The 18,360-nt window shown below is 35.3% G+C and overlaps 2 protein-coding genes across 2 annotated transcripts; one reads left to right on the top strand and one right to left on the bottom strand.

Annotated features, from left to right (window-relative positions):
• Window positions 1-1,969: 1,969 nt before the first annotated feature.
• LOC113100333 (neuropilin and tolloid-like protein 2) lies at window positions 1,970-9,793 on the bottom strand. The gene is made up of 10 exons (XM_026265137.1): window positions 9,621-9,793; window positions 8,862-8,918; window positions 8,557-8,700; window positions 7,545-7,793; window positions 7,367-7,414; window positions 6,670-6,797; window positions 5,635-5,863; window positions 5,195-5,308; window positions 4,667-4,797; window positions 1,970-3,355 (listed from the first exon to the last, which is right to left on the bottom strand). Exons 1-10 carry the CDS (start codon window positions 9,628-9,630, stop codon window positions 2,855-2,857), a joined length of 1,611 nt encoding a protein of 536 aa, XP_026120922.1. The 5' UTR covers window positions 9,631-9,793; the 3' UTR covers window positions 1,970-2,854.
• Window positions 9,794-15,781: 5,988 nt separating this feature from the next.
• LOC113100319 (uncharacterized) lies at window positions 15,782-18,303 on the top strand. The gene is made up of 2 exons (XM_026265117.1): window positions 15,782-15,937; window positions 17,037-18,303. Exon 2 carries the CDS (start codon window positions 17,045-17,047, stop codon window positions 17,705-17,707), a length of 663 nt encoding a protein of 220 aa, XP_026120902.1. The 5' UTR covers window positions 15,782-15,937; window positions 17,037-17,044; the 3' UTR covers window positions 17,708-18,303.
• The last annotated feature ends 57 nt before the right edge of the window (window positions 18,304-18,360 follow it).

Here is an 18,360-nt window from a genome sequence, read left to right on the forward strand (position 1 = left end):
TAAAAAAGTCCTTTGGCTGCACAGTGATGTCAGACAAGTCCATAAATGTGGAGGATGTTTTCAAATGCATTTGGGAAAAAGAATCTCTGAAGAAACTGTTATTATATCTCAATTATCTGATAACATATTTCCTGTTTATTTATTTAATTATTGAAAATAGGCATTTTACATTACATATAACATTTCCATTACAATACATTTATTCATTTAGCAGAAGCTTTTATCCAAAGCGACTTACAAATGAGGACAATGGAACCAATCAAAAACAACAAAAAGAGCAATGATATATAAGTGCTATAACAAGTCTCAGTTAGGTTGACACAGTACACATAGCAAGGGATTTTAAATAATATAATAAATAAAAAGAAAACAAATAGAATAGGCTATGTAAGAAATTATAGTCTGCCTCGACCCAGCTTCCACTCCGTAATATGTTTGATCATGCTCATTTCCCAAAATGGCTTAATTATTATAGAGAAGAAGAAAGTCAACAGTTATGTTGTTTGTAGACCATTTGGGATGATCACATCCTGAGCAAATGGTGACCAATCATAGAATGTATGGTGTGTGACACTGAGAACCACCTCAGACAAAGGGGTGTTAGAACTTAATTAACACAGAGACTTCAGCTGTTACAATATGACAAATATGTTACTTTGTCACTGCTACGCTGCAATAAACATCAAGATCTTCAACGTGCTCCTCACTTTTTCTTACAAATAGAAAAAGAATAGAGCAAGCTAGTGTTAGAGGTCTTATACACACACACACACACACACACACATTATTGCATAATAAATTAAAAGAAAATAGAATACAATTTTTTTAGAATATAATTAGAATAGTGAGTGTTAAAGTTAGAGGGTCAAATAAAGATGGAAGAGATGTGCTTTAAGCCGGTCCTGGAAGATGGCTAAGGACTCGGCTAAGGACCGGCTGCTCGGATTGAGTTGGGGAGGTCATTCCACCAGGAGGGAACGTTTAATTTAAAAGTCCGTAAAAGTGACTTTGTCCTTCTTTGGGATGGCACAATCAAGCGACGCTCACTTGCAGAACACAAGCTTCTAGAGGCCAGATAAATCTAAAGTAATCAATTTAGGTAAATGGGTGCAGAGCCAGTGGTGGTTTTGTAGGAAAACGTCAATGCCTTGAATTTTATGCAAGCAGCTATTGGAAGCCAGTGCAAAATTGATAAATAATTATCACAATAATAAAAGAATGTAAGACTAAGGGCTGTTGTTTTATGTGAAGAACTTCATACTAAAATAAAAAAAAAGACAGAAACAGTAATGTTTAAACTGCAGGTTTGCATGTAGTTTAAAATCGATAAAAAAATACATAAAGTTAAAAAATTAGGAAATAAAGTACTACAGCATGTGCCATGTGAATATATTCATTAAAAACATGCAAATAAATATCACAATATAGCATGACCTTGGGTTCCTTTTATGAAGTTTTTTAAATTAGAAATGTCAGTAATATAAATATTTTCATAATTTTTGTATACCTTAAAAAAATGCAAGTGTTATTTTAGTATCACTGAGCTACCACTAGTTTTTTAAAAGGTATTATATTTTTTAAAGATATAAAGATTTTTTTGTCTTTATATATATATATATATATATATATATATATTATGTCTTTATATATATATATATATATATATTATGTCTTTATATATATATATATATATATATATTATGTCTTTATATATATACATATATGTGTGTGTGTGTGTGTGTGTGTGTGTGTGTGTGTGTGTGTGTGTGTGTGTGTGTGTGTGTGTGTAAAAAAAAAAATTCAGTTTTATTTCCGTTTCAAAAAACATTACTTATATATTTATTTATTTTTCAGTGTTTTTTGTTTTTGTTTACTGAAATATACCCTGATTCAAGAGGTGGCCAATGAAAGAATAATTTGTTGAAACATGAGGTTTATTTCCACAGAATGGTGTTTCATGTGACAGTCCTTTCAGTAATCCACCATGTACAGTAATATCTACAGTACGTCATACGTCACACAACCACAACATCAAACATCACAGCACACTCCAAACTAAGTCTGATGAGATCGGTTCAAAGAAAAGGGGAAAAGAAAGCAAAACTGAATAAATACAGACACAATCCACAGTCCTTCCCCCCACCTCTCATACAAACCGTCTACTAAAGAAACAACTTTTACTTCACAAAGAACAATTTCTGATGATTTTTCAGTGGTTCTATCTCTAGAACTCAATATATACACTATGATATGATATGATATCATATAATTTATTTATCAAATGTGACAGTAAATATTATACATGTTATAAAATATTTCCATTTCAAATAAATCTTTTAAATTTTAGATTAATTATAGAACAATGAAAGATGTATCAGTTTTTATGCAGAAAATTCTAAAATAAATTACATTTAAAAATATATTCAGATAGAAAACAGTTATTTTACTGTACCACAAACAGTTTGAATGGTAGTGTAAGTGAAAAATTCTTTGCATTAAACTATCAAAATTAATTTATTAGTAACAGAATCTTCTGGCTCATGGTGACATAAAGACATGACCTGCTGGTTATGAATATATGCAAAAAATATGGACTAAAAAAATAAGACCTACATGTCTATTTTATATAATATGCTTTGGGAAATTAGAATAACACCGATAAAAAATGCTGGACTTGGCATAAAACCAAGTATAGGAATGGCAAAGGAGGTACTGAGAATGAGAAGAAAATCACTGAAATAAAATATAAAAAAAATAAAATAAAAAAGAAGGTGTGGGTAAATGTAAACGTACAGCTATGAATGATATTATTTTTTCACATGACAAATAAAGTGTCAGCTGACTTCCGCTCCTCTCAGAAGTCCATAGAGAGGGAGCGGTGTTGGACAGGGTTGGCATGGTTCCGTTCCATCACAACGTTGTGTCCACGGGTGATTAAATCATTGTAGCCGATCTCCTCCATCACCCGTCCCTCCAGCTCCTCATTTTCAAGTGCCTCTTGCAGACTCTGCGCGCTGTAAGCGTGAGCTCGCGGGTCGTCCGTGAAAGCGTGCGAGTGTGAGCTGCTCCTGCGTCCATGGAAACTGCCCCAGCCTCTGGCTCCAACAACCGTACTCATCTCATCAGACGGCTGAGAGAGACGATGGACTCTACTTGCCATGACATAGGAGGCAGCGCTGCTCGGAGCGCCACAGTGATGCTCGTGGACGCAGCGGGACACGCTGGAGGAGCGGCGGAGTTTCTGCAGACTCTCCAGCTCCTCCGACAGATCCTCCGACAGCTCCGCTTCCCTCACGGAGAACAGCTCGTACTGAGGAGGCTCCAGCACTTCCTGCAAACCTTTACGGCTCAAAACCTGCAACAGATATGTACACATCAGCAATGTCCCCTTCTAAGTTGATCCATGTAAAATGTTCATGCATCAAACAAATATGAAGAGATTTAATGCTTAAAGACAGTGCAGATTGACATTCACAACCCATTCGACTTTGGTAAATTTGATTTCATATATTCAATGAGAAAAAAAAACATATAAATGTATGGTTTTGATTTAAAGGGATTTGTGTCATGTAAAAAGGAAGTTTTAATAAAACATGTTCCATATTTTCCGGACTATAAAACCCACTTTTTTTCATAGTTTGGCTGGTCCTGCGACTTATAGTCAGGTGCGACTTATTTATCAAAATTAATTAGACATGAACCAAGAGAAAACATTACCGTCTACAGCCGCGAGAGGGCGCTCTATGTTGCTCTCTGCTCCTGTAGCATACACTGAGCAGCATAAAGCGCCCTCTCGCGGCTGTAGACGGTAATGTTTTCTCTTGGTTCTTGGTTCTAAATAAATGCGATTTATAGTCCAGTGTGACTTATAGTTTTTTTTCCTCGTCGTGACGTATTTTTGGACTGATGCGACTTCCGAAAAATACGGTTTGTAAAGATGTTGAGCATCACTGAGCATGCACATTTTGAGTGGGACTGTGCATTAAATATATAAACTATGCATTTTGTAATTGTTCTTTAATTATTAAATTTAATTAATTACTTTTTTTCTATTATTACACATGCTGCTTAGTTTGGGCAAAAATCATAATCATGATTATTTTGGTCAATATTGAGTTCATGTTTATATACCAATATGAATACTTATATATTTATATGCAGTTTATTTACCTCATTTTTAATTCCATAAGTTTTAAGGTTAAATTACATTATATTTATAACTGCCCAGGCTTACACAATGATGTTTTTTTTTTTTTTTGGAATAACATTTAGTGATGCATAATTTACAATTAGTTCAGGAGGAGCATGTACTTTTAAGTCAATGGTCAGTTTAATTACTTAATATTTATGTTGACATTATTTAGCATACTAGTGAAGTCCTTTCAAACTGCAAAACTGTTGTTTTTCCAAAAACCTGCCCTTGCCCAAAGTCAATATTGCTGTGTCAGGAAGCTCAAATAGATGAATGCACTAGTAGTGTTTAGATAGCACCACAGTGTTTACTTGTTCCAGGACAATCAGTCTGCAAAATTTTGTGTATTTGTAGCTGACGCATAAAGAAAACAGAACATAGAAAAGGTATATAATCTGTACGTGTATTTCTGACCCCTGTGGGAAGCTGTTAATGTCTCATTCTAAATGGTGATTTCTCTATTTGAATAGTAACCTTTTTTCTTGGCTGCTTCATTTGTATAAATACAGATATGATGAGAAGAAGCAAGACCACGCCAGACGCCACTCCAATCACAGTGCCATGAGTTTTATTCATATGTTGGAAGAAACTTTTGGACTTCTTTTCTGTGAGAGACAAGGACAACAAAGGCAAAAGAGAGCAGAGTAAGAAAAATGTAGATTTCTCCAGCTAAATGAGAACAATGACAATAAAACTGAATTTATGAATAGTTATTACTGCTTTACATAACCAGGATTCATAACATTTCTGTACTCCATAATAACCCTTTAACCCATGACGTCCGTTCCTTCATAGAATAATAACTTTAGTATACATGTGCTTTATACAATATTACATTAGCGAAGATCAGTCTGTTGAGGTCAAACCCCTGAAGAAGGGAATTCAGTACTCTAAAAGATATGGAAAAAAGCATTTGCTTGCTAAACTATCCTTTCAAATTCTCTAGAAAGCTTTCATTAGCGACTCTGGAGGGAAAACTGGCATGTGAACGCACACTTTTACCTTTACAGTTGTTCTCATCCCAGGGGAACATACAATTCTGAACGCCGTTACAAACCAGAGTGTTGTTGATGCACATGTTACTGTGACAGAAGAATGTGTTGGCCAAACACGGAGCTGCAAAACAGAGTTTTGTAATGAGATGAAAGCCATAGAAATGCAATACTAATAATGTCCACATGATGGACCTCTCACACAACATGTATGAAACAAGTATTCCTAGACAAAGGATTGAAGCTAAAGCAAGATTTCATCCAAAAAGTTTAAACATACAGAATGGAATATTACATTTTTAAAAATCTCCATTTGCATTTAATGGACAAATAACAGCGTATGGGTTCAGAACAACATGAGGATGAGTAAGTAATGACAGAATTTCCATTTCTGGGTGAGCTATTACTTGAATGAAATTGCAGAATTTAAAAAGGTAGATGAGCACTTACGTTCAGCAAAGACCGTGAAGAGCAGACGGAAGCGGCTCATTTTGCTGCTCTCGTCGGCCCACATTCTGACCACTCCCACAGTGTTGTCAAGCGTGACGTCGTTGGCAACGGTGCTGCAGTACTTGGCCTTGAGGTCTTCAATGGCATTACTGCCTTCATAGATTGCAACAAAGTTCTTCTTACACTCATTTGAGTTCTCCAGCTGATAGTCCAGAAAGCGGAGATAGATCTGTGTGTGAGACAGAGTGTGTTTTCACACGCCACATATTTCTTGCATATCAGTGCTAGTTTGATGCCTCTACAATCACTTTCCTTTTACATATTAAAATAATTTCAGCATATTAATTTATTTATTTATTTGGTAAGAAAATGTAATTGTATTATTTATTATAATTTCTTTAAATTTTTATATCTATATTTTTATCACATTTTATCTACAGCTTATTTGTATTTTTTATATATATATATATATATATATATATATATATATATATATATATATATATATATATATATTTTTTATAATAATATAATATAATTTCTTATAGTTAATTATCTTATTTTTATTTGATTTGTTTTTCAGCTGAATTATGTTCAAAGTTCAAGTAAAGCCACTGTTCAAAAGACAAGTTCAGTCAAAGACAATGTCCAATAAATGCATGATGTTCCAGAGTCAATAAGTAATTGTGGTAGATGCTTGAGATCTCAATATTGACCTAAATAATTATGACTGTGTTTATTGCCAAAACTAAGCAGCTGTACTTGACAGCATGGATAATAATGGGGAAAAAGGCCATTAATTAATAATTAAGAATAATTCAAATGTTCTCAATTTAAATATTCATTGCAAACACCAGTCATATTGTGCATGTTAATTGAGCACTTTGAAGGAGGAGTTTATTTTATGATATATTATGAAAACCAGCTGACTATATATTATCCTTGACGTCAGTGTCTTGACGTCAGTGACTGTACACGATCCATAACAAATCTATGTGAGAGCAACAGATGTTTCATCAGGGCAGCATTACTAACCTTAGACATCGGTGGAGCTCGTATGGTCCAAATACAATCCAGTGCTTCCCCTGATTTCACCTTATTTTCCTCCTCAACTTGACTAGATCTGATTATACCATCTGATCCAGACATTTCAAACTGACAGTCTGACGGGAGGAGACAACAGAATAGACAAAGACAATTAAAGAGCATCATAGCATTAAAATATTACAGCATATCTTTCAACTACTTGAGAAAGAGACCTGAAAGAGTCTGCAGACAGCAGCTGGGAGAAGTAATATTAATAAGTTCTAGGACACTGAAATATTCAGGAGTTCACATAACTGATGCACTAAAGATGGAATATACATTTATATTTGTTGGATGCAGTAACCATAGCAACTGAAAAGAGGGTGAATGAAGTGTCATTCCAAGAGGTAGCAAAAAATTACGGCTTTCTTAAGAAAAAGCCTTTTTGTGCAGGACTTGCCAAATCAGGTTTAGAAATAGACCAGTATTAAATTTCAAGTGAAAACAACCTACGAACAGTTTACTACTAACATCACAAACTTTTTTAACAAATTAGCACAATTTCAAACCATAAAATGTATGATTCTTTAAAAATACCATTTAAGTAGTTTAGTGCAGAAGCTTTTATACAAAGATATTAGCAGACTCACACCCTGGAATAACCACCACCCTCCCCATACGACATAAATATGTTTTTTCTTTTTACCTGGAATGGGATTCAAGAGTCCCCCAATATGGAGATGAAAGTCAGGATCTGGATGCAAGAGAGGTTTTTCAATAAAAAAAAAAAAAAAAGTGTATAAAACTAAAATGAAGAGAACTGAGAAAAAGAGCATCAGAGATTCTAAGATCTAAATGCATGAAGAACCGGAACATGTATTTACCTGCAGTATATGAATACTCCACCCTGAAGCCCAGGCCCTCCAGCTCCTCATCGCTGGTAAACCTGATCCACATGAAGCGTCCGGAGGAGGTGACGATTCCTGGACTCTTTGCTCCGCAGTATCGATTAATCAACGGAGAGAAAACAAACGGCCCATCACGGATTTCAACGTTATCAAAGCGGCACTCAAAGGACGGCTCGATGTAGTAGATGTCATCGAAGACAAGTTGTATTCTCTTCCGTGGATGGGCTGATGTAGACAAGAAACGCAGGTTACCACATGAATAACTGTTGTGACTTGTGCTGCTTTATCTAACTTTTTAACTTTTGTTTTTTTACATGTATGTGCTGTACATGTGGAAGGATTTACAATAAAGCAGACTTGACTTGACTTGAGAAGTATACACTACTGTTCAAATGTTTGGAGTTGGTAAGGTTTTAAGAAAACTGCAGGCCGGAGCAGTGGGTGTGGTGAAAGATTAAGGCAAGCAAAATGCTAGGGGAGTGGATAAAGGTCTTTCTAATTCGTTTTAGGGCTTAGCTTCTGTTGTAGTATTCACCTTTCAGCACACCACCTTTAAGCATCATTACTCCAGTCTTCAGCGTCGTATGAACCTTCAGAAATCACTCTTAATATGCTGATTTGATGCCCAAAAAGACTGTCAAATTTCTTATCATTATCAATGTTTCACACAGTTGTTCTGCTTAGTATTTTTTTTTTTTTGATACAGTTTATTTAAAAATTCATTTCTTGCTATTAACACACTATTAACTATGACTTTTCCCTCAATAAACTGCTTATTAATCGTGAGTAAGGTAGATGTTAAATTTAGGTATTGGGCAGGATTGTTTGTAATGTTCGAAATGACATTTATAAATTTAATGCACACAAGTTTAATGCATCCTTGCTGAATAAAAGTATTAATTTGACAAGAATTTTTTTTTTTTTGCAATGCATGTTTTAGTTAAGCAACAGCTAGGAGAAGTATCTGTGGAAGGTTGTGGACTCATACCCTCCAGTATGTACACGCACTCCTTGTTTGGTGGGTAAGTGTTGGGGTAGTTTGGAGAACTGAATGATCCTCCATTTGCCGTCTGGATCATAGTTCCGCAGTGAGCAGGTTTCTTATCCTCAACAGCTACATTCTGAGGCAAAGCTTATAGAATACACACAAATATGATGATCTGATGGTTAGTAAAGCAAAACAGATGGGAAAGACTCATTAAATGTTCATTTCAATTTATTTTTTCGGTTATAATCTCTCTCACACTCCAAATTAAACACTGGCTTTGCATTAAAGTTCCAACTTGAACCAACCTTGAGTTTTCTGAGCCAATGCGAAACCCTCCTCTATCAGGATAAGCAGAACCAAGGCTGCAAGAAAACAAAAACGGGGGATGTTCACAAAGTTTTGGAAGACTCTGAGTGGTCTTGGACATCCAGTGAACTTCTCTTAACAATATAGACACCATGAAGAAATCAAATACAACTCTTTACATATATTTTCTTTACATATACATTACCGTTCAAAAGTTTGGGGTTGATAAGAACTGTTAATGTTTTGAAAAAGTAATTTATGTTTACAAGCCTGTAATTATTTGATCAATAATTTAGTAAAAATGGAAAATATGGTGAAATAAAAATACAGTTTAAAATAACTGTTTTCTATTTTATTATGTGTAAATGTAAACTGTACAGTTTGCAAAATGCAACCAAAGTCTGCACTGTTGTCATAATGTAAACATCGTAATTACATTCAATCACCTTACTAATTTTTCATTTAGCTTGTGTTTATTGCTCTGACACCGCATTGATTAACTTCACAGCTGCTTTTAATGCAACTTGTGAAGAGCTGGATGAATGAAAAGCAAAATTCAGACAAAATTATATAAAAAAATACTATGGTATTACCATGTCCATGGCTCCACTGAAATACCATGTAAATATGCATATTAAATAACATATATATAATAACATGTTTGACATTTGTACAAATAAGTTGGTATCAGATTTGCAAAGACACAAGTAGCATTCATTAACAATTAAGCAACATCCTTAATTAAAAAATGAACTCACCCTCATGCATTTCCACTTTCACCGAACACTTTTGCTCTTGTGAGATTGTTTATCTACATTTTCAATGGCATCAAGTCAGACCGTCTCAACACGCCTCTGCAACAGATTTCACGAATAAAGAAGTATCTCCTTCCTGCAATAAATTCGAAAAAATCCATTTGAAAGCAGTAAAAAAAGCACCAAATTGAACTGAATACGAGACTTTTGCAGAAACCCCTTAGCGCCACTCTTCTGAAAAGCCAGTTCTCATTCTCATTATAATACTGAGGAGGCAGAACTAAGGCTCGCCTCATGAATATTAATTAATTCCATGACCCAAGCCACAGTACGTACAGCTGATTGGTTGATAGGCGCTAAATCTGCACAATTCAATATATGTTTGTGTGTCTGTGTGTACATATATATATATATATATATATATATATATATATATATATATATATATATATATATATATATATATATATATACATATATAAAAATGAAATCATAAATCAAATTTGAAATTACACACAAAGTAAATTAGAAAGTAAATAGACTCAGCAGCATCCGAACTGCTTTAGACACTAAGTCAGAGCTGCTATATTTTAGTACTACTAATGTTTTGGTGCACTGCTCGTTTTTGGGTGTCTCCCTTGGTGAACGGACTCATTTCAGGTTTTGAACCCTCTATTAATGAGCTGATTGGTTATGTTAGATTACAAGGCATCTAAGATGTACAGTACTCCAGCCAGGACCAGGATTGGAAACCAACCACATCTCTAGGAAGATTACAAAGAAGCATCCACATGACCTAAGTAATATTCACAAGCTAAGTCTTGATAGTCGGATTCGTAATATTGCAGATGGGGTCTGCACAGCTGTTGGAAACAAGGGATTTGAGACTTAACACTGGTCTCTCGGAGGGGTCTGTTCCACCCTTGAACGCCTTATAAGCAGTAGGGGACTGAACTGATGAGGCATGTTGTAGAATTGAATTGCAGAGCTGATTACATGGTCACTGTAAGGAGGGTTATGAATTCTAATAATCTCTTTGTCAATAGGTTTGTCACACACATGTGCACTAACTTGGCAAGCATCACTACTGTTGTTGATCATAAATCCTTGATCTTTGTATTAAACTTTGTAAGAGATCCCACAGTGTTTGTGGTACAAACATGAATGGTGCCTCAAATCATGTGGCTCTAAGAGATCAGATTTATGATCATTGCCCATAATGTTATAGAGGCTTAGAGGTGGGGATAATCTTGGATCCATCTGAACAGGCAAATGTTACCAGATATTTCCCATGATTGTATTTTGAAATATGCATTATCATTTTGATCCTATGCATGTTAAAACCCTATTTAAGTCGGCACCATTCAACTATTAATTAAATATGTCATGTCATGTGACTGTTACATTACGTTTTTTAGCAGAAGTGAGTCAGCACAGAAGTTGCATCTAAAACTACACATATGAAAATGTGCATTAATGAAATTTATTTTTTATGAAATAGATGCATTTAAAGCTACAAAAATCATATTAAAACTTGACCCTCTGTGTTAAAGGAATAGTTCACCATTACTCATTACTCAACAACATTACGTACCCTCAGGCCATCCAAGATGTAGTGTTTGTTTCTTCATCAGAACAGATTTGGAGAAATTCAGCACTACATCACTGTCTCAACAATGGATCCTCTGTAGTGAATGGGTGCCGTCAGAATGAAAGTCAAAGCAGCTGATTAAAACAGCACAGTAATCCACAAGTAATCCATCCCCAGTCCACCAATTAATGTCTCTCATTGTTTCTGGTTCAAACATGAATGATGCCTCAAATTATGTGGCTCTAAGTGATCAGATATATGATTTTTGCCCAAACTTGGATGGGGATAATTTTACATCCATCTAAATTACTAAATCTATTTCCCATAATTGTATGATAAGGCCAGCTTTTTTTAACCTTAGGCTACAAGTTTCAAAAGTAAACTTTGGCACTGTAAACTAAAAACGGAAGAAAAATAATTTTATCAAACCCTTTTGAATCAAGCTCCTCACCAGTTGAAATATATGCACTGCTTAAATGATCACAGAACAGTTATTTTCCATTTTTGGCCCAACAAGACCATGCCTGCTGACAACTAATATAGCTTTCATAAAATAAGCTGCCAGTCAAGTATGATGGCACTTATTTGCAATTCAAATTAAGATGAAACCCCCTTTCATCTCTGACAGAGAAGATGAGATTCTTACCTGAAAATAGAGATTTTGCCACATTCATTTACAATGGCCTAGATAAGCCACTCTTACTGTGCTGAAGTCTACATATAACCACTGAGATATATAGGATCAGATTTGGCCAGTGCGCATCTTGTTTAAAGGGTTATTTACCATGTATTATACTTTATTTATTACTGTAGAGTGATATAACCACTTTTTTAATTGATATAGGCTATTTTGGAAAAATGGGTTGCGACCATCACATTGACACTTTGGCACATCTTGTGTATTTAGCTTTTTTAAAAGAACAAAAATTTATATTTAATAACAGTACAACTACTGTACTACTGGGGTGCACTATTCTTTAGTGTGCATTGAGGTAATTACAATGTGATATTACAAAAAAAAAAAGTAATGTAATATAATCTGAGTCTGCATTTAAACATTTATATGAAATCATATTTATTTGGTATAACACTCAAAAAGAGCATCAGTTAGGCATGGCATTTGTTTTGCAGCAATATTTGTCTGCATGCAATAGCAGATCTAAGTCAGACTTGCTGTTGCATCTGGTTGAGTGTTGAGGGATTAAGAAAAGAGTGAAATCTTTTTGTTAATCTGGTGCTTTGTAGAGAGAGAGAGAGAGAGGGAGAATTTGCTAGTCAATTTCCTGTCAGCAAACTTAATTTCAAGGAAGAAGAAACAAGGAATGTGCTGTTATGTATGAGTAAACCAATGTTTATTGTTTTACTTAATTATGTTTATATTAATAAACATTAATATTATTATTTTTTTTTTTACTTTTTATTAGAATGTCAAAAGAACACACATAAACATACACAAATACACAAAAAATAATAAATAAATGAAAATCAGACAAAACTGAACAAAACAAAGATAAGAAACAAATTCTGTCAGCACTACTTGCATAGAAGATGAAAATTTAAGATGACATAGTAATACCCTAGATATGGATACTTCACAGTTCTAAGGAGATACATCTACATCTCACTACCTAAAGAACAGGTCTCCAATAGATTTAACAGCTCTTTGCCAGGCCTGTACTATATAAACATGAATATTAGAGAACACTTATGTTTGTGTTGAAATCTATATGCGCCAACTGGATTTTGAGAGTGGAAGAAAGACAACAAAAGACAAGTAAACTTAATACAAACAATTATGACAGCCATATGGCCACACACACACACACACACACACACACACACACACACACACACACACACACACAGTATGTTAAATCTTTTACATTATCTGAGAAGCTGTTTAACAGAGCAACCAAAGGTTTTGCATCCTTCAGATTCATCTAAAGTATCTCATTCTGTCATCTTTCTTTCTAACACCACACAATCAATATGTAGTCATATGTTAATCACAATATCCTCTTATCAGAATCAGTGACATTACATGCTTCAAATATGATGCTTAATATCACCAGGTATTTTAAATATATATGTTTCAAACTTACAGCACAGAACACATGGTACACGTGTATGAGAATTTGAAGGGTTAAATCCAGGAAACACTCTGGATTAGACTTTACCATGTGACAGAGCACACAATCAGACTGATTCCAATGTCATCGAAGATACAAGTGATTTTCTTTGCAATGCCCTCAGAAAGAATGGTTCTTCAATATTTTTATTTTGTTTTAGATTTTATTTAGAAAAATGCATTATTTAAACTATAGGTCTAGTTTAGCAATATTGCATATGGCATTAGTGCAGATTACCTGTATGTGTATCTATAGCACTAAAAATGACACTGAAAGAAAGAAATGAAGGCAGCTGGCATCTCTCTGTGAGAACATGAGGAGGGAGATGGACAGAATCTTTCTGACCGAGGTCCTGATGTCAAGCAATCTAAGACTTCAGTAAATCTCTCAACATCCCTCAGACTAAAAATAACCTCAAGATACATTAAAGCCATCAGTAACCCACTCACACACACACCACAGAGGTCAGAAACACATACTGATCTTCACTGGATTCACATCAAATTAGAAATCAGCAGCTGTCTGTATAAAGGATTAATATAGGTAACTTCTTTTACTAGTCTAACTAACCAGAAAATACAAATCCCCAAAACTTTTAAGTGATGTCCTTATTTACAACAGTTTGTGAGTTTATAATCTCGAGATTTCTGAAACTGGACCTTGGTGGAAACACAATGATTTGTGTAGGAATCTTGATGTCAGCTCTCAGTCTGTTAATAAAATTCCATGAGTTACATCATCGGATACGTCTGTGGCTATACATGTGATCAAAGACACAATGGATAAAACTCAAGGCATTATTATTACACATTTTCTGAATGATAGTGAAACTCATGTCTGGCCGGACTGGCACATTAAAAAGTTTTGATTTTTTTTTTCTTTACCACACAATAACAGAAACATAAAAAGTGTTCCTGTAGCTCAATTTGTAGAGCATTGTGCTGTCAAATGTAAAGTTGGGGGTTCGATTCCCCGGGAACACATGATAGGTAAAAATTGATAGTCTGAATGCACTGAAAGTCACTTAGGATAAAAGCGTCTGCTAAATGCATAAATTTAATTTAATTTACATAAATGCACGCTGTGTTAATCTGTTTTTAGAAGGAACTCTATGTGTCTGTTATTTCCTTCTCAAGAGAAGGAAATGTATAATCTGAATGTGGTGAGAGAATCATTTCAGAAGAGCAAATCCAATCCAAATTACAGAGTTGGAAAACACACCACACTAGTATTCCAACTGTGCTACTTTCTTTCCTTCTGAAGCATATGTTTCTAATCAGCCCTGGGTATTTACTTTCTGTGCAAAGAGCTTCCTCTAAAAAAGGCGAAAGAGCATGCCATGACACTGAGCGAGGAATTAAAATGAAGGGATTGGCAGTCTTAGGTGTGATAACAGCTTCATCTCTCTGGCTCAAACACTCATTAAACAAGCAGCTAGTTCTCACAGCTCTGCAATTACTGCAAATAACAACAGCTGCCATCATCTATAGAAAAAAACAGATGACTGCACACGATAAAGAGAGAGATGAAGTTGCATTAATGTTGTATTCAGAATATTTAAAGGGTAGATATAAAGAAATGTTTTAATCTCAGAGCCATATGGTATTTATAAAAAACATGAAGCAGTTGTTAAAAAAAACACTTAATATTCAGGGTTTCATCCGATTACTGTATTACACTTCCAAAATGATCCACAGCTCTTTGTCTCCATCTTGTGGATAAAAAAGTATAAAGTAGGCTATAAAAGTAAAAAAAAAAAATAGATAAAACTTAACACCAGCAATATTGGACTGTGGTATTATGAAGCATTATACAATATTACGAAATATAATCAGTCGGATCATTAATCGTATTTATTGTGTCAGTGTAACTCTCAGTGTAAATATACAGCTCTGAATGCCTGGGCATCATTGAACCGTTTGTGTAGTCAACGAGGCAGAAAATGACTCACTTTAATCAATAGTTCCACATTTTAAATGTTGAAAAGGAGAGCGGGCAGGGAGTGTCTGTGCGGAACACGTACATTTCCAGCAGCCCTATTGACGGAGGGAGTCAATCACGGGTAGCATTAGTTCCGATTCGATTTTACGACTCGGTTCGTCTCAGTGAACCAATTCAAAACGGATTCCACGAGTCGTCAAGTTTTCCTAGAACTGCGGGATTTTGTTGTTTTCTACCTATGAATAAAAAATTCATTTGGTCATTGAATACAGCGTGCGCATTATTCTTTGCATTCCATGGTGGTCGACTTGCAAAGACTTACTAGCATTTTATGCCGCGCAATCTGTAAATCTCGCGAAATTAGCATGGTCAAACGTTAACTAAAGTCTTTTTAAACATGGACCAATACTTCTGTATTACAGAAACTGGTGGTATCTTCTTTGAAAACAGTGTGTTTAAGGTGCCACACAGCCCGAATGCAACTGCTTTTCGAATCGGTTCAAATGAATCATTAAAAGGAATCGGGTCAAAAGAGCGATTCGTCTGCAAAACTGCATCACTATCCTGAGAGTTTTCCTCCCTTTTCACAGTCAGCCTCTAACATTACATCCCAGATACTGCCTCTGCTCGCGTGTCCACGCTTTCACTGTTCAACAAGGGTATGTGTTTACTTAATTGATCACTTGATTTGCCACGCATGCATAATTTGTAATGTTAAAGTTTTGGATTAGTACAGTAAAGAAGTGTCCTGCTTATCGGTAGTCTGACTCTCAGTAGGACTTTTTTTTTGTTCCTCTGTCTCTCTGATGCCACGTCAGTGGTGAAATTTATAACGGGGTTAAGCTCCACCATTATATTTCAGGGTCAATTATTTTAAAATCTTCTTTGACAGTATAAGTTGTACTTGAAAGTTTTTTCCCAAAAGTGTGGTCTCCAGATGAGACCCATGATCAAAGCACTTCCTAAACTGGAAGGTGTGGCTGAGATAAAATAAAGAGTTTTAATTGTCTTACAAATAAACTTTATCTATTTAAAAATAAATGAATACGGGTAAATTAATGAGAAGCTTTTTTTCTCTCTAATGTCCAGAGTATGCAAAAATCTCTTTGTGCTTATATTTACATAACTGCCCATGGAAGCTGTTCATATCCATCAATGTGGGCTTGTAGCTTTTTCCTACAGTGGTCAATAAAACCACAAAACCTTCTGCTGTCTAAAACCAAAATGTGAAACCAGGATGCTTCTAGTGTTTCAGCATCATAGCTCAGACTTTTATCCAATATATTGTTTTTAAAGATTTTTTCTTTTCACACACACACACACTTGTATGTAAAGTGCAGTAGTGGTTATACTTGTAAATTCAAGTAGGCTTATTCAGTGGATTTTTGTTCTACATGTTCCATTGGCTGATGTTTTGCATAAAATATATGCAAAACACAATGGCCCCATGATATCTATTCATGATAACGTTTACAAATTGTGACCAACAATTCTCGATTTAGTTGATTATTATTATTCATTCAATTTGTCATTCCTGTTAAGGCAAACTTCCTGGGGCCTTCCTTTCCATTACAATGTGATGTTTATTATAATGTCCAATTTATAAGCTGAGACCATCACCATGAAACTTTTGGCCTTGGTCCAATGACAACCTACTAGGTTTCCCTAATATTGGAGAAACGAGTTTAGACTGGTTTTGTATACATGAAAATAGTTGTGAGCTTGCTTTAATAACTGGATATCTCTCTATATTGCAAGAGGGCAGAATGGGAGCAAAGCTCAGTCGGAAGAAGAGTGAAGCAGGGATAGGAGCAGAGACGACAGGTCCAGCTGTGCAAGAGACTGAAACGGCAGAGGGCTCACCTGTGGCTGACAATGCAGAGCAAAAATGTTCTGAAGGTGAGATTCAAGAAGAGAGCAAGCCTGCAGAAGAGAAGTCCGACTCTTCAACCAGTGTTCTGCAAAGCCTTACACAAGCTGTAGGAGAAACGGTCACCGCAGTCACTGAACAGATAGCCGCACCAGTGGAAGATGTTGTAAACAAAGGTATCGAGGCAGTGGAGTCCGCACTGGCCTCCGTCAGCCTGATCGAGAAAGAGCCTGAACAGAAGTCTGAACCTGTGGTAGATCTTGCTGATTCTGATGTTCTCCAAGAACCCAGCCTCTTGGATGACCTCCTGAAATCTCCACTTTCAGAAGCCCTCATTTCTGGAGTCACTATGGTGAGTGAAGCCATAACCAGTGGGGGAGTGGAAGAGAAAATTAGTAATTCTGCACCAGCTGAGAACGAGGATTTGTTGGATTGTCTAGGGAAGATGGAGACGCCCTCAGTGGACCTTCTGGACTGTAAACTGACCAATGAATCCACAAAACCTAACTCAGATCCATCATTTACTTTGGAAGATATGGGACAGAACGCAGCTGAATAAACCACTACACTTGCCTCTAGAAAACAGTAGCAGCTGGTAGATCATTAGGTGTAAGTATGTCAGTACAATATTCAAGAAATTAATGAACAATTACATTTCGTTGTTTTTTTTTCCTGAGGATGTAGTCATGAAACAGGGTTGTGTCATTCAGAATTGAATTAAGGTAGCAAACTGGATGAAGAATTTCAATTCAAATGTGTATGTTAGAAATAATTAAAATGATTTTAAAATTAAAGGAACTTCATTTTATCAAGAATATTATCCTGATAAAAAAGAAAGCTTGAACCAAAGTTTTAAAAGCCTTGATGTTTTGAAGGTTTATATTAATCAAAAGATCCAGTTCTTTATTTCTGAATTTTAGTTGAAAGTTACATGTAAAACCAGTCACCTCAGATATATAATAAACATTCCTAAAGGTATGCCTACTGAGTCGTTGACAAGCAGCAAACCAGCCATCTGATATTTGTTCTTCCTGATGGTCTGTATTCTTCCAAGCTCTTGTGTATGAACCGTTCCGCCAGTCTCCCATAGAAGAGGAAAAGAATGTATGTTAAAAGAATGATTGTAATAAGGAAAATAAAGACTGTAAAACATCACAATGATATTGTTCCTTGATCTGTATTTTGCATTTAATCAAATACGTTTGTGGTATG

The sequence above is a fragment of the Carassius auratus genome, unplaced genomic scaffold (genome assembly GCF_003368295.1).
Source record: "Carassius auratus strain Wakin unplaced genomic scaffold, ASM336829v1 scaf_tig00217246, whole genome shotgun sequence".
NCBI classification, from domain to species: Eukaryota; Metazoa; Chordata; class Actinopteri; order Cypriniformes; family Cyprinidae; genus Carassius; species Carassius auratus.

Coding starts and splice junctions, on each gene's coding strand:
- LOC113100333 (XM_026265137.1), bottom strand. Junction 8,701..8,861: donor ATTGGCTCAGAAAACTCAAG/GTTGGTTCAAGT, acceptor GTATTCTATAAG/CTTTGCCTCAGAATGTAGCT. Junction 7,415..7,544: donor GGAGTATTCATATACTGCAG/GTAAATACATGT, acceptor TCTTGCATCCAG/ATCCTGACTTTCATCTCCAT.
- LOC113100319 (XM_026265117.1), top strand. CDS start 17,045: ATGGGAGCAAAGCTCAGTCGGAAGAAGAGTGAAGCAGGGATAGGAGCA.